The following is a 21,801-nucleotide window of genomic DNA, read 5'->3' as shown; positions in this document are numbered from 1 at the left end:
TATATTTTTACATCATTGTATAATAAACGTGATTTTTAAAAATCTATTTTGTAAGAATGTGGCACTGAGAATATCATAATACAATTGGAAAGTGTGAAAGAGAATTTATGGTAACACTACCTTTGTCTTCCGAACTGCGATTTGTGAACATCAAATTTTTTCTGTCGCCATTCTTTTTCAAATATTGCACGCTGGGGCAACAGACTGTTTTTTATAAAACCTAGTATTTGTAGTTACATTTTTTTTAAACTCTGAATGTAAGTATTGCAATAAGATTATACGTAGTTTTCGGATAATTGAGAGATAGTTATGTCAGAACTGCACGTGTATTAGAAGCCGGGTCTTTCGAACTTTTTTCAGTTTCTCAACAGTTATTATTACTTAATAAATTGTTTCTACCAACAATCATTTCACTGACATTGTTTGATATCTTTTGAACAAGTTAATGCTCCGTTTAATTAATATTATTCTAATCTTATATTATAACTAATCTTTATATCTTAAACTTTCTATTTAACTTTTAAATAGTTACCCTATAGTGTTGTGTTATACATTTATTTATATAATAAAATATATATTTAGAACATTGATATGAGTACATTCTCTATCACATTTATTTATTTGATTTATTTCCATTACAGATAATGGATGATGAATGGGATGATTCTTGTGATATGGTGAGTTATTATAACTTGAAATATGGATACACTTACAAATATTAGGTAGGTATGCTATCAGTATGAGGGGTACCTTCACCATTGCACAAAGTTTTATTATTTGATATGAAACCATTGCTGAGATCTCATTAGATAATTTTTATTGTGATTGTTTAACTAGAGTTTACAATATTTTAATATTGTGTTTGTATTAATGTTGATAAAAACTAACTACTATTTTATAATATTAAACATTTATGTACTATTACTACACCAGCACAAGATATGTGAAAGTATCATAAGTATTTGAATTTTTAGATTTAAATGTTTCAAGGTTTGTTATTAAAACTAATTAATAATAGAACCCTTTCACAAGTTTCATAGATTTTTTTACAGACCAAACATTTTTTGCCTTTATCGCCTCAACTTATTGAAACTATAAAACTAACATTCACACTTGAAATATGTACAAAAAAAAAACATAAATTAATTTCTGATTTTTATATTAATTTTTACACTGTTCATCTTAAATATGTATCAAATCATACCTACAGATTGTTCAGACTTTGTGATGATGTGTTACTACCAATTACATAGTTAAATTGGTAAATTACAATTTTTTCTTTAGGTGGTAGCTCCAGTTGTACCAGCATATAACCACAACAATGATGTGGATGAGGGCCATAGTGTGTCAGCCATGGGCAGGGGCTTCACAACTTTTATAGATGAACAAGAGGGAGGATGTGAGTCTTTATTTCATCTTAAAAAGTATATCCATCTTCCATATGGATGTCTTTTAACTAACTTTTCTGCACAGCATATTTTTCTTTTCGTTGTTTTATATATATAAAGTAAAAATTATATATAAATTTATATTTCGTTTGACTAGATTTTACTAAAGACAGTAATAATGGCTTTGGTGATCGGCGTGGACGCGGCGGGCGGGGAGGACGCGGGGGGCGCGGTGGAAGAGGCGGGAACCGAGATCGAGGCGATTATGAAAATGGCGACGGTAATTATTTTAATTTTCTACTTAATTACCATAATATAATAGAAATTTAACTCTATGACCTGTAATAAAAATCATAAATGCGTTGTGACTTTTAAGACATACTATATACTGACTTTTAAAACTTCTTAAAATTTATTTGCTTCATGCCTCACAATGACCTGCCATAATAAATATTTTTTACTTGGTAAACAGGTATTTTTTTTATTTTACATTGGTTATTGGTATTATACCACACTGATTTTAAAATATATTAAAAAAAATATTTCTAATATCTGAGTTATTAAACTTTAAGCTTTTAATAAAGAGCTTATAAATCTTATGAAAAATGTTAATTTTTTTATAATTGTTAAGGGAAATCATAAATTTAAAAAAAATATTAATATGTATTAAAAAACTCCAAAGATAAATCAATATGTTTGAGATTTATTTATTCTCATGTCAGTAGTCTGCCCTACACTTGAAAAATTGTTTAGGGTATTTATTTCAATGCTAGAGTTTTGGTTGAGGATCATGTTCAAAGACGTGTGTTTTAAGTGCTTCGTGAGAAATTTCAGATAAGGGTTATATGTTAAGTGTGATAACTTTAAAACTGTTTGATAAATATTTCATTTATCACTCTAGAAGTACCTCCTCTTTTGACGTATTAAAATTATCATGACTTGACTATTTGTGTAAAATTCGAAATCGGCCCTTACTGTCTTTAATATTCAATGCGTTAAAGAAGTGACTTTTTTTACTTATTATTATTTAAATTAAAACAATTGATCTGACAGCCAAATAATCGGCGCGAAGTTGAACTTTCGTTTTTATCATATTTTTATATCGCTTGTCTAACAAAGGCCTACAGAGTTTAAGCGGGTTCTGAGTGCCTACATGTTTTATCATCCTATGCACATGGCAATGAACTTAATTTCCACTATCTATTACCACAATTCGTATCTGTGGTTTCATTAAAATAGGAGATGTGTGGCAAAGGATACTTTAAGGGGCCTCATAGCCTAGCGGTCTTATTGAGTGGCATCTGGTGAGGGGTACCGGGTTCGATTCCCGGTTCGAGGGCAAGTTTTAATTTAATTTAAATTTGTTCTCGGCCTTTGGGAGGGTTGTGCGGTATCGGGCAAATGCCTAAACCGCACATGGAGGACACGGTCGAATTTCTATAGACTAGCATGAATTAGAGCCATACAAAAAAAAAGGATACTTTAACTTATGATATTCATAGCAGGTAATTACAACGGTGATAGAGAAGACAGAGGGGAGAGAGGTGAAAGAGGTCGTGGGCGTGGCAGGGGCAGAGGTGGGAGCCGCGGCGGTGGACGGATGGGCGGAGGTGATTCTCCAACTGAAGGTGATGGAGAAGTCAAAAAGCCTGAGCCTGTAACCTACATACCACCAGAGCCCACAGAGAATGTAGACGAAATGTTCGGCAGTTCCATTAGTTCAGGAATAAATTTTGACAAATTCGATCATATTGCTGTAAAGGTATGTTCAATTTTTGTGAAACGTAAGTCACGATCAGTACGCAATTTTTCATACAACATATTTCCCATAGTCTATTTTTCATAAAAAAAAAAACAATTTACTCGCTAAATATCAATAAAATACATTATGTAGCTTTTATTATCAATAAAATATATATTATAATATTTGTGCTGATAAAAACATAGTCATAGTATGAATAGATCTTCTGTCGATCCGAAGTAGTGGAGGCCTGATGACCTGTACCACAGGTACTCTTACATTTAGCAGGCATCAGTCTCACACAGACTAGCTTTTTCCATAAACAGAAGTAAGAATATAACTGTCACTTGCTTATGTCCTAAGTTTAAGTTTTTGTGAGAAAATAAATAAATAAATAAAAAATGATTGAAAGATTATTTTCTTTTAATATCTTTTTATTCATCAGGTTACCGGCGAGAATCCGCCCCAAGCAATCGATAGCTTCGAAAGGGCTAACCTTAGGAAATTCGTTGTGGAAAATGTATTAAAATCTGGATATAAAAAGCCCACGCCAATACAGAAACACGCCATACCAATCATCATGAATGGCCGGGACTTGATGGGATGCGCACAAACGGGATCAGGGAAGACTGTAAGTAATATTTTGTGTCTTTGTTTTACGCCAGTACTACGTTTTCAATAAAATTCATTTTCTTCATTTTCAATTTCATTGAATTTTTAACAGTTTTTACAATTTATGAGTGTGGTAAATACTTAAGGGCTCACATGGTTTCAAGTGTTCGATGATTGTTTACATTTTGTTTGCGCTTTTAATTACTAACTAAAAAAAAATATATGCAACTTAACTAACTAGTATAAATACTTTATTTTATTTTTTATATATTATCATAAATAGCACAGTTTTAATACTCCTTATTCCTGTCTCTCAAATGATATATGTTTTACGCAAATTATTATATAAGCTGTTATATCTATAAGTGTTATTAGCAGACTCAGCCTAGCGTTGTTGTGGCTAAGGGTTTTGTTATATTACATAGTAGTAAACTATTCAAGGGAAGGAGAACACCAGTCATGGGGACCACCATGCTTTATTGGTGGTTATGCCATTCAATTTTAGCTTATGTGAAACGTTGATACTTTCAACACAGCACCATCTGTTAGAATTGTTACTGTCAAATAATTTGCAATAAGATAATATTGCGGGTATAAATTAAGATGTAAGCTTTATCTTTTAAGTTAGATCAAACTGCACGCGGTGTGCAAATTTGATTCAAATCGATTAAGTACTTTAGGAGTCCTTAGCGGACAAACAACGTGACGCGTAATTTATATATATTAAGATGTATCAAATGTTATGGGATGTAAAATATCTATAACAGGACTATTATTCATAATTAAAAAGTATCTCACATGGTATGTCTTTCAGGCGGCGTTTCTCGTTCCCATCATCAACACATTGCTACAAGACAGTCGGGAACTAATTGTAGGAGAAAATGGTTGCGCTCAGCCACAGGTTTGTTATTATTTTTATACAGTGACTAGCCGTTTCGCGCCCGCTTTGCTGGACGAATTAAAATAAATTTTATGTTTCATTATTTTATTTTTTTTTCATATTTTTATTATTCTTCTTTTTAACTTCCCGCTAAGAAAATTGAAATATTTCGAAAATCGAGTTTTTAACAGATGTTGACGTTTAGAGGTTCTAGGAAGCCTCCCCGAATGTTTCCGCGGTGAAGTCCGTATGGATAAATTTTCATAAAAGTAAAACAGCAATAAAAAAATGAAGGAACGTTGGAATTTAATAAATAAATAGCCATAAACCATCTAGGAAAAATTTCGCATCGAATGGTGGTAGTTTCATACGATCAGTGATTGAGCCTCAAACGAAGACCATTTTCATTATATATATATAGATTAAGTAATATGAGTAAAATAAAATTATTTATGACTCATTATGTGGATAAAACCTTAAAAAAATCAAAAGTTTGAGTAAAAAAAATACATAACTTTAGAAATAATAGAAAATTTACATTTCATTTCATGAAATTATTAGTACCAGACTAGTAATTTGTATAAATATAATTTCTAAACTTTTACTCCAAGCGAACAAACTAAAAAGCTAATTAATGTTTTGACCTTATCCCTGTTGAGTCACACGCGTGCACAGAAGTAAAAATATGACTTTTTCATGTAATATAACATAAAAATTATGTAATTTTGCAGGTGATCATAGTTTCCCCCACCCGAGAGTTGACCTTGCAAATATTCAATGAGGCGAGGAAGTTTGCGTTCGGGACCGTACTGAAAGTGGCTACTGCGTACGGCGGCACCGCTGTACGCCATCAGAGCGACCAGATCTCGGTAAGTATTTCTAAATTAATTAAAGTGTATTTTTTTTTTAATAATAAAACTTTAGTCAATGAAATTTGTGATTTTTTATGTTGTGTGATATTACGCATTAAAAGTTATTTGAATTTCATTATATGCCAGAGTTTGGAAGAATTTTTTTTTATTTACATTATGATTCGTCAGACACTAAAAACATTTGTTTCTTTCTGTCACAACAACAGTTCTTTTTACCAATTGGATACTTCATGTTGTTGCTATAGTCAGATTCTAATAGCTTAAACTCATCATAAATTTGTATGATATCGGAATCATTTTCTCCACAAATGCAAGTGAAACAAACAATATTCTGGCTTTCTTTTAAATGCGCCCAGATAATGCTGCATAGGTTTTCCAAAGAAAATGTTATTACTATATTTTGTGTATTATGCGTTATACCATAAGAGGAACAGCCATAATAAATGAAGTAAAATTGTAACACTACCGCAACCAAGGGAACATAAAATAAACAGAGGTTGGCAATTTACAAGGTGGGTCGATAAAATCATTGAAATAGCTTGAAAGATCTGGACAAAATTGGTATACAATAAGAACAAATGGAGGACAATTGGGGAGGCCTTTACCTGTAGGCACAGAATCGGTTATCGACTTAGACTTGCAACGAATATTCGGTGACTATTCGGTATTCGGCTGCTTTTATTATATTCGACTGAATACTCAAATAATATATTTTGTCATAGATAAATAATTGGTAAACTGAAAAATTAAAATTGATTGATTACGTATATATTCATATTTTCATTTCTGTTATAATCATTTAAGTAGTCATTGGTATATAACACAGGTAGATAATCATCTTCTGAATTGGAAAAATGGAGGATTCTATGTATTTGAATAAATTTATTTTATTTTGTGGTAATAAAAATTTAGAAGGGTAATGTTCTCATTTCTTTTATAATCATTCATTAAGTAGTCATTGGTATATAAAACAGGTACATAATTTAATCATTTTCTGTATTAAACAAGTTAAAAAAAATTCTAAGCATTTGAATTATTTTCATAATCTAAATTTAGAAGGGGAAGGTTATGGTTCAGAAAGTCTAACTTTTCTGCATTTTTACAAGTACAAGTTTTTGGCGCTAAAATCCAGCCGAATATTCGGTATACTGCCGAATATACTATTAGTTGCAAGTCTAGTCACTTATCGTAGATTAAGATACATAATAACTATAATGTATTTATTTTGTATTTCTGATATATGGCTATAAATAAACAAATTAATTAAATTGTGATACAGAGGGTTTTCGAAAAGTATAACCTTGAAACTTTTTACCTTGCAGAGAGGTTGTCATATACTGGTAGCCACTCCGGGGCGATTACACGACTTTGTGGACCGAAATCGCATCTCGTTCGATAGCATACGCTTCATTGTGCTGGATGAGGCTGACCGAATGCTTGATATGGGTTTTATACCTTCGATTGACAAAATGATGCAGCATCCAACTATGGTGCAAGGTGTAAGTGATTCATTATCAATTATTTTGTGTTTAATTGCTTAAATACATGTAAAAAAATGACCAAATCGTAACATATATATTATTCATAATAATATGTTATATTTATGTGATACGGTTTCACGACTAAGCGTCTAAAAAAAGAAAAATATTTTTAAAATTGTTACATTTGTAACATATACCAGTAACATTTGTTTCTATAAGATTATTGGTCGCCTTTAAAAAACAAGACGTACTCATTAAGATATTGAATGTATCAAAATTCGTCATATCTTTTTTCAGAGTGATCGTCAAACTCTGATGTTTTCGGCAACGTTCCCTGAAGATATCCAGCACTTGGCTGGGCGTTTCCTCAACAACTATCTATTTGTGGCGGTCGGTATTGTGGGCGGGGCCAGCTCGGACGTCGAGCAAATCTTCTATGAGGTCTCCAAATATGAAAAAAAGACTAAATTGCAAGAACTTGTTTCAGATAATGGTATGAAAACAAAATTCTGTTACATCATCATTTATTTATTTATTATTAATATTATGATAATGGCACTTTCATACTTAAATAATTTTCTGTTCCTTGAGTAGTTCCAGAGCTTCTCTTAGTATGTATACAATATATATAATATACATATATATACTAAGTAATGTAGTTTTAACCGGCCATCAATAGGTATATGTATTCAGTACTCTAAAAATAATTTCAGTTAATAAACGCGTGTTGGTTTTCGTGGAGACCAAACGTAACGCAGACTTCATAGCTTCGTTACTATCTGAGCAACAGATGCTAACCACATCCATTCATGGAGACCGACTTCAGCGCGAAAGAGAAGAAGCTCTCGATAACTTCAAGAGTGGGCGGCACGTCATACTTGTTGCTACCGCTGTCGCGGCTAGGGGACTAGGTATGTTCTAACAATATTTGCAAGTTTTTTTTTTTAAATATCTAATTTTTTTATTTAACGTATCGCTTACTTAATAATATTTTTATTTATAAATTAAAAATATAGTTAACTAGTAGACTCGGCCAGCGTTGCTGTGGCTAAGATTGTTTTTATATTATATAGTAGTAAACTATTCAAAAGAAACGGCAGGAGAACACCAGTCATAGGGACCACCATGCTTTTTTGATGGTTATGCCATTAAATTGTAGCTTATGTGAAACGTTGGTACTTTCAACACAGCGCCATCTGTTAGAATTGTGACTATCAAATAATAAACAAATATTTTGCAATAAAATAATATTGCAGGCATTGATATACAAAAAACCCTAGATGCACAGTCTCGAATAAAAGTAACGCTCGAAAGTGTCCCGAAACACTATTTCTGTCCCTTTCTATAACAGTATGTCTATAACAGTATATGTTACAAGCATATATTATTGCAAAATCAACCTTACGCGAATTGCTTAAAGTTGTTATTACAACGCAGTGGAGTCGAACATGACTTTTTTATTTACAACTATTTAACATAATTTAGAATTTATCCGACTTTTCGGGTGCTTTACAGCGTGCGTGGTCACGGTGACTGAAGACAAAAGGTGTTGGATGTTAAATAGTTGTAAATTTATAATAATACATAACTTTAATCCGGTTAAAAAGTTTTTTCTTTAAATTAAAAAAAAAATCTTAAATTGGCTACCTCCTGACCTACACTTTATATAGCGTAAATATATTTGTCAAAAACTACACACAAAAAAGTTCAAAAGTACATAAATTTATTTATAAAAAAAAACACAAATAAATAACATCGACTCCACTTATTAGACGCGAGACTATTTGAAATGAGTGCACAATTTAGAATGTTGCGGTCATTTTTTGAAGACGTTTTTTAGACGTTGATTGTGCATCTTGGGTTTTTGTATATCAATGATTGCAGGTATAAATTGAGATGTAAGCTATCCTGTCTTTTAAGTTGGATCAAACTACACACGGTGTGTAAATTTGATTGATATCGGTTCGGTAATTTAGGAGTCCATAGCGGACAAACAACGTGACACGTAATTTATATATATTAAGATATAGCAATGACATTAAAGAAGACTCACCGTACAAATGAATAACCCTATTCTGTCTAATATATTAAACAAATAAATCTTCAATTCAGATATAAAGAACGTTGATATAGTTGTTAACTATGACCTGCCGAAGAGTATTGACGAGTATGTTCACCGTATCGGGCGAACTGGGCGAGTTGGTAATCGAGGGATGGCTGTCTCCTTCTATGACTCTGAACAGGTATTACTTATTAATGATAAGCAGCAAGATTACATATATGATGTAAACAATTTCAATGAATGAGAAAAATTTAAATAAGTTACTCCGTTCTTCTTATTTCTTAGGAGATGTATATGTTAATATTTGTTTGCAGGACTTGGCTCTGGCTGCTGACTTAGCCAAAATCCTTCGTCAGGCGGACCAAGTGGTCCCAGATTTCCTTCAAGGAGGAGGTGGCACTTCCACATACAGGAGTAACAAGTATGGAGGCAGTGATATCAGAGTAAGTCTTAAATATTTTTATCATGTATCATTAAGGATTTTTACTAGATTAAAAACATTTAGAGTTAAAGAAATAATTGTAAAAATATTTTAATACTTATCTTACTTTCCTTTGCCAACGACAGGGGACGGTTGATCGGGAGGTACATATGAATAACTACAAAAGCCTTTAGTTAGAACTTATTTTAATTTTCATTCATAATTTGCAGCATGATTAGTATTTTTTGCATTAATAACTTAATTCATATACTACAGATGTATGATAAAGTATTTTGTAGTTAGAGGCTTGTATAATATATCTATATTTACATACATATATGCAAAAAAGACAGTTATCACCCTATAAGGAACTAAAGTTAGCCATTGGACACATTATTATTATTAGAATGAATGAATGTTTAGTAAATATCCTGAAAACTATGTCTAAAATTAACTTTTAATTTTGTCTTTGATTTAACCGGATTGAAGTTATGTATATTATAATATGTATATAAATTTACAACTATTTAACATAACATAATGGTCAGCGTGACCACGCACGCTGTAAAGCACGCGAAACGTCGGATAAATTTAAAATTATGTTAAATAGTTGTAAATTTATAATAATACATAACTTCAATCCGGTTAAAAAGTTTTTTCTTTGAACTTTTAATTTGCTTTACAAATCATTATTCGAAAGTTATACAAAGCGATTAAGTAATCATAAATTTACATTATTTATATTTTCAGAACTTCAACAATGCCGTTGCAGCTGAACCTGGCCAGGAGCCAGATGAAGAGTGGTAATTAGTGATTGTGTCATTGATGCTTGAGTACACCGATTAATGTTTACAAAACTGGTGTCTCTTGTTTGCCCAGTGAATTTTCCAAGTGTTCTTTTTTTTATTTTCTAAAACTAATTACAAAGTAGTATTTAGCAATTTTGAATTCTCAGTGTTTACATCCAACGGTGGGCTCTAAAATAAGTGCATAAAGTGAAACATTATAATAAAAACTGCAACAAATTGTGACAAGTATTGTTAATTTAAGCTATTATTAAGTTCACACTAACCTACCATCATTCTTCTGAAACCATTTGTTGTACTTATATTTTCGTTAAGTAATTTAAGTTTTTCTTACTATATTACAGTAACTTTACGTGATGTTATGTTGCTCATTTGATGTTTATACTCGAGCTTGATGCTCAAAATTTAAAGTTTGAAAAGGTGTAATACTCAAAGACCACTCATTGTTATAAAAGAAATGGCAGTTGTGTACCCTCTTGGGTACATAAATAATTTTGTTATTTTTTTTTATTAAAGTTATCATAATCCATTTTGTTATAGTAAGTAGCTGTTACATATGAGTGGCCTTTAGTAACACTAGTGTGTTATTGTTAATATTTTTTTCAAATAGATGTTTATGAAAAACTAAGTGGAACTTCTTATGTTATTACTTTCATTACATTTACGTGAATCTCAGGGAATGCCTGTTAATTCTAACATTTGTACAAATGTAACAAATCATAGGTTTACATTAGACTGTGATGATTAATTTAAGTAGAATAGTCGAGCACCTAAGGTGTATTTTGACAAATACAACCAAAAACAGGGTTAACTTTCCCCATGGCTATTCAACGCGAATAAAGTCATAATTCCCATATAAAGATAGGTACAAAGTTGCTGTACTTTAAGATATACAGTAAATATAAGTCATTGTTCTAAAACTTTTCTGATTGGAACTTAATAAAAGTACAAAGAATAGATTGTTTTATTTCTAAAAACATAATTACACACGCCTAAAACTATTAGTCTTTATTTACTTCAGAAAAGCCTCTGATTATAAAACACATTTTGTACTAACGTTAACACTCATCGCATACTTAATTGCATATAAATTTCTTATCTTATCCTATTCACTCCGTCATATATAATTCTTTAAGTACTTCATTTATCAAAACTGTTGTGATGTCATCTTCAGCACTTAATCTGAAACATTAATGTATGATTTTGAAATAAAAAAACGTTCAAACTGACAAGTAATGTGATGTTTGATCTGTGGAGCCATCCTATACGAAAGAATAGAATCTGTTCGAAAAGAGTAGCGGCGTACCAGTTTTCGAGTAATTTGAGTCTTTTTCTACGCATCATTTTATTATTTATATTTAATTTCTTCATACTAATTATCAAGATGATTATCAACATACAACATTGACTTTGTCAACATAATAAGAAAGTATCATCCTGATATACTCGTTGGAAAGCTTCAACACTATGGCGTTGATGGCAAAGCTTCCAGCCTGATGAATTCATATTTAGAGGGAAGGATCCAAAGAGTTCATGTCAATGGAGTCACCTCTCCGGGTTCGCAGGTATCAATGGGCGTCCCCCAAGGATCGATTCTCGGGCCTTTCTTATTTCTGATTTACATAAATGACCTCCCATTCTTTGTCAACGAAGTTCATGAGATGGTATTGTTTGCTGATGACACTTCACTTCTATTTAAAGTGAATAGGAATAACGTATTATTGGACGATGTAAACAATTCTATCTCTCGTATAGTTAACTGGTTTAATGTAAATAACTTACTGCTTAATGAGAATAAAACAAAATGTATTAGATTTACAACTACTAGCGTAAAGCGAGATATTGGTAACCTGAAAATTAAGGACAGTGAACTAAACTTTGTTGACAAAACTGTTTTTCTAGACATAACAATAGATAGTAAACTCCAATGGGGCCCGCACATAGATACTCTTTCGAATAGGCTCAGCTTTGCAGCATATGCAGTAAAGAAAATCCGACAGTTTACTGATAAGGACACGGCAAAAATTGTTTATCATAGCTACTTTCACAGCGTAATGTCGTACGGTATTCTACTGTGGGGTGCTGCTGCAGAGGTTCAATCCATATTTGTGCTGCAGAAGCGGGCTGTTCGGGGTATTTGTTGTGTTTCTCCGAGGGAGTCGGTACGGAATAAGTTTAAGGAATTAAATATTATGACACTATCTGGTCAATATATTCTTGAAGCCTTGTTGTATGTCCAAAAAAATATAAACGATTTTAAAACAAATGGTGACTTTCACCAGTATAATACGCGAAATAGAACTAATTTGAGTGTACGACCAACCAGGCTCCAAAAGATAAACCACTCCTTATATGGAAATTGTATTCGTTTTTACAACAAACTCCCAAGCGAAATTAGAGTATTATCTATCACTAAATAAATTCAAAGCCTTCGTTAAACGGAAACTAATCAACAAAGCTTTTTATAAATTTGAGGACTACTTAAATGATCCTAATCCTTGGGATTGAATTGCTCCAGTTCAAAGAATTTGTATGACAATACCTGGCGATTAAAAAGAGTGGCGGAAAGTTTCTTGCCAGTTCTTTTTACCCGCTCTACGCCCTTGACTTGCGAACTGGTAGTAAATGTAAATTTACGATTAATTTAACTTGACGATTCAAAAGTGTACTTGGTTACCCACTTGAATAAACATATTTTGAGTTTGAGTACTTTCGGCACAGACACAAGATAACACTAACTCTGCCTGGATAATTTTAAAATTTATGGAAAGTGCTTAATTTTAATATAGCTTTATGGGTTAGGTAATTTAAATTGCAGGTAGGAAGCCAACGAGGCTACAACGCACCCGCGACTAAATAGTCGCCGATGCGTTGCTGGATGTTGTAGTTTATGTACCATACCAGAATTAATACGTTGATAATGTGCTCCCGATCCTCTCCAGTGATAGTATTGTACGAATCTGAAATATGAAAGAACTATTTAAAAGCAAGATCTAATATTGTTTTAAATTTACTCAAGAATAAAAATACCCGTTTACAGAATTAAAACACATGTAATTGTAAAAATAAAATTCTTTAACGAAAAGTTAAACGCTCAATAGCCTATATATGCACTGCAATCAATAATTCTACTAGCAACATGTTATCTTCTAGAAATTAAATCCGTTCTTTTTAATACCAGACATATCGTTGGTCATTTTGTTACTACATAAATACTTATTGCTAAATTGTTTTCTAGATAAACAGTTCAGGATTAAATAATCGAATGTACGAAATTTAATTTAAACCCTAGGTACTTCTTTCAATAACTTACCCCAACATTACGACACAGAATAACGCAAATATACTGCTTAGTATATAAATGGCGCCGGGCAGTGTTGCCAGAGTGGCGGCATATAAAGAGTTATAGATCAATGGCGCCAAAAGTGGTGCGAAACCTTCAAATCCACACACCAGTGCAAATATTTTTGCTACATCTTCTGATGGCAGGATTTTACTTATGTAAGAACGAGTTAATGCGCTTGCCAGCCCTTTAAATACGGATACTAGAGAACCTAAAACATGAAATAGTTATTAGGAATTACATATACATTAAAATTTAGATAAATTAAATAGTGTTCTGGATTTTACTGCTATCTGTAAAAAAAACTGTAAACGACCTGCTAAAATGTGGCAGACATGTTTGTGCGTCTACCCGTAACCCCATAGCCCCCAATAAAACGGCTTTCTTAGTCAAATATTTTAAGAATAGGTATATTAATACTCACCCAAATACATATACCACCACGATATAGCACAAATCTTTAGGACATATTCCGCTACAGTGCTAAGAATCGCAAATATAGCGAAGGAAATATCTCCTATTCCTAAGATTTTCTGAACAACCATTATACCGAAGAATCCTCCGACGAAAGATAACGACGTACTTAGAGCTGAGTATTTAGTAAAGTCTTGTAATGACCAATGCAATTGTGTTCTTGTGAATAAATATTCTAAAGAGCTTGTACCATACAACACAATTATTAGGAGAAATTTCGTTATTGAAATTAAAATAATTTGCGTTCTCTTGTGATCAGGACGATGTTTAAAGCATTCTCTAAACATGTCCTTAACTAATAGTAGGTCTAACACTCTCCACGATCCGTCCTGAAATATGAAATAGAGATATAGTATGGTTTTCTATGAAAATATATTTGCATAACCTAACAGTTAAATTTAATTTTATAAAATCGATATTGCTAAAATTAACAGCTATGGCGCAAACTCAATCCTAAGCTGTCAAATTACCAAAATATACTACCAATCACGAGATAAAACGTTTGCGCAATTGATTTTTAAAATTATTATAACTGCCCTAATGTTTAAATAACAGTTATATCTGTTCTATACTTATATTATACAGAGGAAAGAATTGTTGTTTGTATGTTTGTAACGAATAGGTAACACCAAAAACTACTGGAACGATTTAAAACATTCCATGACTATATTATCTTAATAGCTAATATTAGCGTTATATGAATGAGAAATTACAGACTAGTAATGGTATATTTATTTCTAAAATATTTAAAGTATAGGTTTAATGGTGCTTTAATTTAATAAGGCCGTTTGAAATCGGGACAGGCCGCTAGTTGGTTATATACTAATGTTAACAATACCTCTAAGGCACCATTTAAAGACTCCTTTATGTAGACGTTAGTAAATGCGTATGAGAATACGTTCAAAGTAGACGTCAAAAGTAGAAGGTACACGTTTCCAATGGATAGTATCAAATAAGAACTTAATATGGAACCAATCACACTGCCCGATGATGCAGTCGCGTCCACCATTGTCATCCTAAAATAAAAGTTTCGTTTAGCAACAGCAAACGTCGAAATAAATACATAATTACAAAATTGTGAGAATACGCAATTTAATTTGGTCGCTGTCACCTTAATGACGTGTTCTCCTTGGTACTGGTGTCACTGACGTAGCAATACGCCCCCGTGAAAAGAACCACATAACCACCGGTCAAAGAAAATGGTATTACTGTCGCAATATACCACCAAGGACCGAGGTTATCCATCAAGCCAAATATAACAAGTAGCATACTCGTTATTGCTGAACCTGAAAATATAAAAGTATTTATTCACTATCAAATAAAATTATTTAAAATTGTAAATTCAGCGCTGTGGCCTGGCTTCAGCGTGCTATTATTACAATTAATGGCGGGAATTAAAAACGTCTTAAAACCATAACTCTACAACAGTACGGAGTCTGATCACCTACTTGGACAAATCATTAATACACCAGGTTGCTTCCCATAGATGATAGAGGACGAGTAGGTCTTTGTAGCGCCACTGGATTCCACTATACCGTATTGTACCATAGAGTAAAAGATGTTAAATTGATCATAACGTAAACATGAAGAAGAAAGTTGCCAATTCAATTTTTTTGGGCATCGCGAACCTATAATGTATATAGATATTTAAGCCATATAATTTAAGAAGTTCAAGGACGACTTGGTCGAGTGGAATTGAGCGGTTTTTACTTTTAATTATTCGTAATAGACTTTTTATTATGATTCAGTTAAAAAAATTCACAAAAAAGTGTTTTATTCAACCGTGACATTTTGTAAACGAAGTTCCGATCTTGGATCCATTTGTGGTATCTTACAAATGGGTTATAAAAAATCGATTTTGTCAGAATTCGAAACAGTAAAATAAATATTGCGCATTTTGACTATATAATATTTATATTACATAAGGAGACTCGGCAAAAACGTGTCTAACTCGAAAAAGCTTTTAAATACAAAAAACACCATCATACATTTCCATTTTCCAACTTTACTCTATATACTTCTTCTTTTATGAAAGAAAAACACCTACATAATTGTCAAAAATGTTCGATCAAATAAAAAAAATCAGATGTTTAACATACTAAGATCTAGATTTTTTATGTGCATCTTTTATTATATGATAGAAGTATATTAAAAGAACCAGTAGCGCTACAACAATTTTAGGTCTGGGCCTCAGATTTCTGTATATGTTGGATGTTCATTTATCAATCTAATAGGCAAGTAGGTGATAAGCTTCCTTTGCTTGACACACGCCGTCGACTTTTTGGGTCCAAGACAATAAGTCGCTTTCCTTACGATGTTTTCTTTCACCGTAAGAGCGAATGTTAAATGCGCACATAGACAGAAAGTGCATTGTTGCACGGTCGGGTATCGAACCTACTACCCCAAGGATGAGAGTCGCACGCTGAAACCACTGGGCCAGCACTCTAGAAGTAAATATATTCAGACCTAAAAGTGACCAGACCATAAGAGGCTTCCTGCCATACGTGTCCGACCATGCACCAAGGAAGAACGAGAGGAAGGCCGGAACAACGGCTTCCAACACCATTTTCACAGTTGATACAAATGTGGCATATCTTTGAACATCGGCCTCTAAATGATTGGTCTCATTATTTTTTACCGGCGAAAGAAATGGCCGGCATTCCTCTTCCGGAAAATTTAGCGCGTGGACGCAGGATCGGTATAAAATTATGTTTCCTAATGCAGCTCCTGAAAATAATAACGAGCTAAGTAAGAAATTTTAGAACTATAAACTCAAAACTAATACTTATATTAAGAAATGTAAACAATTTTTGTATGGATTAATTAATAAAGCTTCAACAGTGGCGCAACTATACCATCTGTGATCTGGGGCCCGTGGCAAATTCTTTTGATGGGGCTCTTTCAGTAAAAATCGTCACATTGCACTCAGTTTAATTTTAATAAACTTCGAGACTTTCAGCGTACTCAATTACACGTTTATCCCACTAATGGCCATAGGCCTCCTCTCTTAGGCGAGAGGGAATGGTCTGTAGTCCCCACGCTACCCAAATGCGTATTGGAGACTTCACATTCATCCATAGAACATAATATCTCTTGGGCAGGGGCCCTCTTGGGTCGGGGGCCACTGACACCCTATTGTTACGCCACTGAGCTTTAATAATAATAAGTAAGGATTTTTTATTTCAGAACAAAAAAACAGCAACGCTATTGTAAATTTAGCCTTTTAAGTTTGCCTTTAGCCGCTGTTTATCTACAGTTCTTTATTTATTTTAGATAAAAATTGTAACATATTTTACACAAATTCGTTATGTTTTACTGATTGCTTTGAAATATGTATAATCAATTTGAATTATAAAATACGGTTTTACAACCATTTTTATAACGCCCGTATCCTGTATCCTACCCGTACCAGAGAGAATACATTTATAAGCATTAAAATAAATGTTCCTTTAATGACAAAACGGATGATGTTTTTGTTGCAAGTTATGTTTTAACACGCTACACGCGCACACATGACAATAACACGCACACTAGAAAACACAGAACAATAACAAAAGCCAACAGATGTGTCCTGAAACAAAGAGTAAACTAAACAAAGAATCTTACCGCTTAACGATATTGCGACCATGTTCAAAAACAGCGGCAACTCTATAGTGTTGCTTACTGCTCTCTTCGGCAAATTCACATTCACATCCAATGCTCCATATTCACTAGACATATTTGTTTTTTCGTACTACAATTTACAAGGAACATGAAACACTCAAACACATCGTCGAAACCTAACACATTGTATCACTTATACAATTAAAATTGAATTGCGGACAGTATAATTTTGTTACGGTCTAATCTATACAGATGCGGACAATGAGTAATTTAACAATCATTGGTTGAGCATGATTGTATTAAAATACAAGTAGGTTGGCAGTTATTATCGCAGAGAATATTATCCGTTAGATGGGGATAGAGATTACGTGATAATTTCGTGACGAAATCATTTTTAAATCCGCCAATGATTATTTAATGGCGCTGTACTAGAAACTGTGTAACAGGCTCATGCGGGCTACCTGCGCTCGTACTCTGAAAAATAAAACAAAAAGCGCCTCAGGGGTTGTGATAGTAAAACGATAGACGTGTTTAAAGACGTAATGATTGAGTCGCTTCATTGTTGTTCGCACAACGCTGTTTATCAGGAACGCAATTCACAATATAGATTTTAAGTGCAATCTAAACCCTTGCCCATTAATTTGTATGTATCATTTTAAAGCTAATCAAATTCTGTACTAGCGAATAGTATCACAACATGTGCAATGTGCAATGTTAATTGTAAGGTTTTTTCCTGCCATAATTACATGCACGAACATCTGCTACCACGCAAAATGTGAAGTTACGTCATCATGATCATTATTGAGGCCTTAACCTGGTCGGGGATCTCCAGCCTAGCCCGTTCCATTTCATGCTTTTTATTTATTTTCTACCATTACAGCAACTTACACTTTACAACTCGGTCGTAAATTAACCTTAACCCTTTCATATAATGCATAGTGCAACTCTGTCATTACATTTACCGCAATATGTATTATTAAGTGTGCATATTTCTTTCTTAATTAGTGCATCTTTGAGAAAAGCACGCTCGCGGCACAGCCAGCACTAGTTGCTGTTTGCAATTAGTCCAATTGCACAGTTAAATACTAATCTGTCACTTTTCATCACAGCATAAAATCTATTTGCCAGAAAGAGACGAAAGAATACAATAGTCAAAAAAGTGCAATTAGACCGATTTAATTTTTATAATATGCCTTTTAGTCTGTATGAATTTAATTATTTAAATTTAATAATGTTCATTCATATTCATCCAAAATGTCTAGTTTATGTAGCAGATATTGTAATGAATTTAAAATAAATTAAAAATATGTTTGATATATAGCATAGAACAATACAATTTGGACTTTGCTAACACATATTTACGGGTACGAATAGTGCGCTGATTTCTCAAAATTGGGTGTTAATCCTAAATGCCATTCAATACAAAACAATTAATTATTCCCACGTAATTAATGACAATAATTATGGACAGGTTTAATGCATTGGTTCATCAATAAAAAAGAATAAACACGTATAAACATAATAAAAGGATTATTTCACGATATATTTGTCTTTATTTCCTCCGACGGAAGTTATAAATTTGAAACTGATATCGATTCGTATATTTAAAAAAACAATATCGTCCATTAAGTGGAGATAACTTTTATTAATTAGATAAAAATACCAAAACACTTAATATAACACACAATATTTAAACATACCTTATATGCGTTATTCATTGCATTTTTAAATTTCGAATACACTTCCGGTTAAACAAGAAAATTATTCTTAACTATACGTGTATTACTTAGAACAAATACGTTCGTTTGAGATTACGTACAGATAACAATAAAACTAACTTGGAATTTCCATTTACCTTGGTGACCTAAGATGTATTAAGATCATTAGTTAAGTAATGAGGTTTAGAAAAGAAAAACCTTCCGGATCTTAACGTAACGCTTAGAACAGATTTATTAAAGCCGTTTAAACTAAGCCTTTCTACATCTTCCTGACTACGTATTTTCTTTCAAAAACAAGGTTCATCTTTTGTTATTATTACGTATTCTACTATCTATACTGGTAGGTAGGGAATTCAATCCTAAAGCTAAAGATGACGACATCTCGTGGAATTAATGAAGATCATGAGATTCGATGAACAAGCGTATCTCTGAGCGTTGGTATATTTGAAAATGTATGTCCAGTATTCCAGATATATTATTAGACCAGTCAAAGTCAAAGGCGACTTAATTTTCCATATGTCTATTAAATATAGGTATCTATCGTACGGAAAAAAATTAAAATATATTCAAACGATTATATCGTCAGATACTCTTTTAAACACCTCCACTGCTGTTAATGAGATTAACACCGCAAAATAAAACTAAGATATACTGCATTTATCAATGATTGCAGAGGATTTTACGTGATGCTGCTATAAAAATCCGATCTATGTCAGCTAAAATTGGATTGAGATTGCATATTAATTTTGGCCGTAAATCTGTTTTCGGTTTGGGTAGATTGACAAATAGGGTTCGAAATATCAAGGCCGATGATATATATGGGCATTTAATTAGCCATTAGGTTATAGAGATGATTGAAGATCACGAGCAAGCCTTATGCACTCGGAAAAACCGATTGGTGCACAGCCGGCATTTCAATGTACAAACATATTATACCCTTCTCCCTTCCCCCCTCGTTCTTAACCAGTATTGTTGTGAGACATCAGGGTTAAACAATTTCCTTGTACTTTTTGTTTTTGTGTTAATACTACCATAGCTTTATATTCTATGATAGCTTCCCCCTACCAACATATGGGACATTTTCCTATGCTACCCCATAGAGACTTCTGTTTTTCGGAATAAAATTTTTATTTTTCTCTCCATATAAACCTTCAGAGTTCAAGCAATTAATAAATTCTATAAATTATTTGTCTTTGGTCCAGCCATCTTCGAGCTTTGCGCTTACCTACATATTTTTATTTATCGGTATCTATGTACTGATAAGGAAAGTATGATTTATTAGTATTTGCTACTGTATACAGGTCCCCAAGGATGCGGTGAACAGATTAATGTAAAAATAAGAACTCTATGTGTAAGCGAGTCGAGTGGTAGACCTGGAGCGCAAGCTTGGCTTCCAATAAAGGAAAAATCGCACGATCTCAGGGCTAAATCGAACGCATTCCCTAAGCTAGAACTGTATAACGTATGAAATAATAAGCAAATAAATAAAATAATAATTTATTGGTAAAAAATCACAAATAATAAGCACCGATATTCTTATATTTTACAAAATCTAGTCTAGTATTATCAAGTAAAAGTTCCACATTTTACTGTAAAATTATACGCCTATAAATTTCAATTCATTCACTGTTTTTAACCGACTTCAAATATGGAGGTTACACATAGTTGTATGTGATATAGTTGAAATTCGATATTTGAGTATGATTAATGATATATTATTATACATACATATAATTATACGTATATTTTTTGGCTTCCGAAGCACGTGTGTTCACGCGCACGGCACATGATCTGCGCCGGCGGGAGTGGGGCGCGGGCGCCGCGGCTGCGACCGACCGGCAGTTATAATCACGGACGCACGGCGCGCGACACTAATAAGAATTTTATTTTAATACAAATTTAAATCCAGTCCAGGTTGTTTGTTTGTTTGCTGCAATTCATCAGCAAATCCATCTCCCGGACAAAATTTGGCGACCGTGACAGGACCATCGGTCTGCATCCAAGGGCCGGTGAAGTCCAGAAGACCATAAGAATATATTCAGAAGATTCATAAGGAAGTAAGCCCGTTCCTTACCTAATCACTTCCCTTGCACCGATTTGCATCGATTTCAATCAGTGTTAAATAGTGTCGTGAGTCAATCTAAAAAGTGCGTTAATTACTTGTTTTAAAGTCTATTTTCCAAGTAAATAGTCGATTAAAATTCCGAGTTACACGTATAGAATCATTCAACGGGTACTACGGAAATCTACCTACAAGTTTAAAAAAAGTAAAACTAACGTTTAGTTCTACATTTAACTGCCCAAACTAGGGGTACAATATTTAACTGCCCAAACTAGGGGTACAATATTTACTATTTCCTTTGTCTTTACGTTTGCATTAAGTAACTTTGCGCGTTATAG

At 32.9% G+C, this 21,801-nt stretch overlaps 2 protein-coding genes across 5 annotated transcripts; one reads left to right on the top strand and one right to left on the bottom strand.

Annotated features, from left to right (window-relative positions):
- Window positions 1-105: 105 nt before the first annotated feature.
- Window positions 106-11,218, top strand: LOC125058593 (ATP-dependent RNA helicase vasa). Of its 4 annotated transcripts, none has more exons than XM_047662705.1 (15): window positions 106-257; window positions 642-677; window positions 1,285-1,399; window positions 1,546-1,668; window positions 2,894-3,150; window positions 3,575-3,760; window positions 4,556-4,642; window positions 5,353-5,490; window positions 6,816-6,992; window positions 7,272-7,467; window positions 7,688-7,885; window positions 9,087-9,217; window positions 9,351-9,479; window positions 9,604-9,621; window positions 10,208-11,218. In XM_047662705.1, exons 2-15 carry the CDS (start codon window positions 645-647, stop codon window positions 10,262-10,264), a joined length of 1,845 nt encoding a protein of 614 aa, XP_047518661.1. In that variant the 5' UTR covers window positions 106-257; window positions 642-644; the 3' UTR covers window positions 10,265-11,218. The 4 variants fall into 4 exon arrangements, with proteins under 4 accessions (XP_047518661.1, XP_047518656.1, XP_047518674.1 ...); XM_047662700.1 differs by having other exon boundaries at window positions 2,891-3,150; XM_047662718.1 differs by lacking the exon at window positions 9,604-9,621.
- On the bottom strand, window positions 11,214-20,098 carry LOC125058617 (proton-coupled folate transporter-like). Its single transcript, XM_047662726.1, has 9 exons — window positions 19,384-20,098; window positions 17,687-18,157; window positions 16,547-16,807; window positions 15,192-15,366; window positions 14,919-15,096; window positions 14,031-14,409; window positions 13,577-13,817; window positions 13,165-13,223; window positions 11,214-11,445 (listed from the first exon to the last, which is right to left on the bottom strand). The coding sequence occupies exons 2-9, from the start codon at window positions 17,796-17,798 to the stop codon at window positions 11,441-11,443; spliced, it is 1,410 nt and encodes a 469-aa protein (XP_047518682.1). The 5' UTR covers window positions 17,799-18,157; window positions 19,384-20,098; the 3' UTR covers window positions 11,214-11,440.
- Between the last annotated feature and the right edge of the window lie 1,703 nt (window positions 20,099-21,801).

This window comes from Pieris napi, chromosome 2 (genome assembly GCF_905475465.1).
Source record: "Pieris napi chromosome 2, ilPieNapi1.2, whole genome shotgun sequence".
Lineage (NCBI taxonomy): Eukaryota > Metazoa > Arthropoda > Insecta > Lepidoptera > Pieridae > Pieris > Pieris napi.
The sequence above is the reverse complement of the archived record's forward strand: the minus strand, read 5'-3'. Positions and strand labels throughout refer to the sequence as shown.

Bases quoted from the DNA above. Each gene is read 5' to 3' on its own strand.
- LOC125058593 (XM_047662700.1), top strand. From the start codon at position 645: ATGGATGATGAATGGGATGATTCTTGTGATATG. The intron at 3,761-4,555 runs GTAAGTAATATT...TATGTCTTTCAG, and splicing joins AAACGGGATCAGGGAAGACT to GCGGCGTTTCTCGTTCCCAT. The intron at 9,218-9,350 runs GTATTACTTATT...ATTTGTTTGCAG, and splicing joins CCTTCTATGACTCTGAACAG to GACTTGGCTCTGGCTGCTGA.
- LOC125058617 (XM_047662726.1), bottom strand. From the start codon at position 17,798: ATGTCTAGTGAATATGGAGCATTGGATGTGAATGTGAATTTGCCGAAG. The intron at 15,097-15,191 runs GTGACAGCGACC...CTTTTATTTTAG, and splicing joins AAGGAGAACACGTCATTAAG to GATGACAATGGTGGACGCGA. The intron at 14,410-14,918 runs GTATTGTTAACA...TTCATATTTCAG, and splicing joins CTTTAAATGGTGCCTTAGAG to GACGGATCGTGGAGAGTGTT.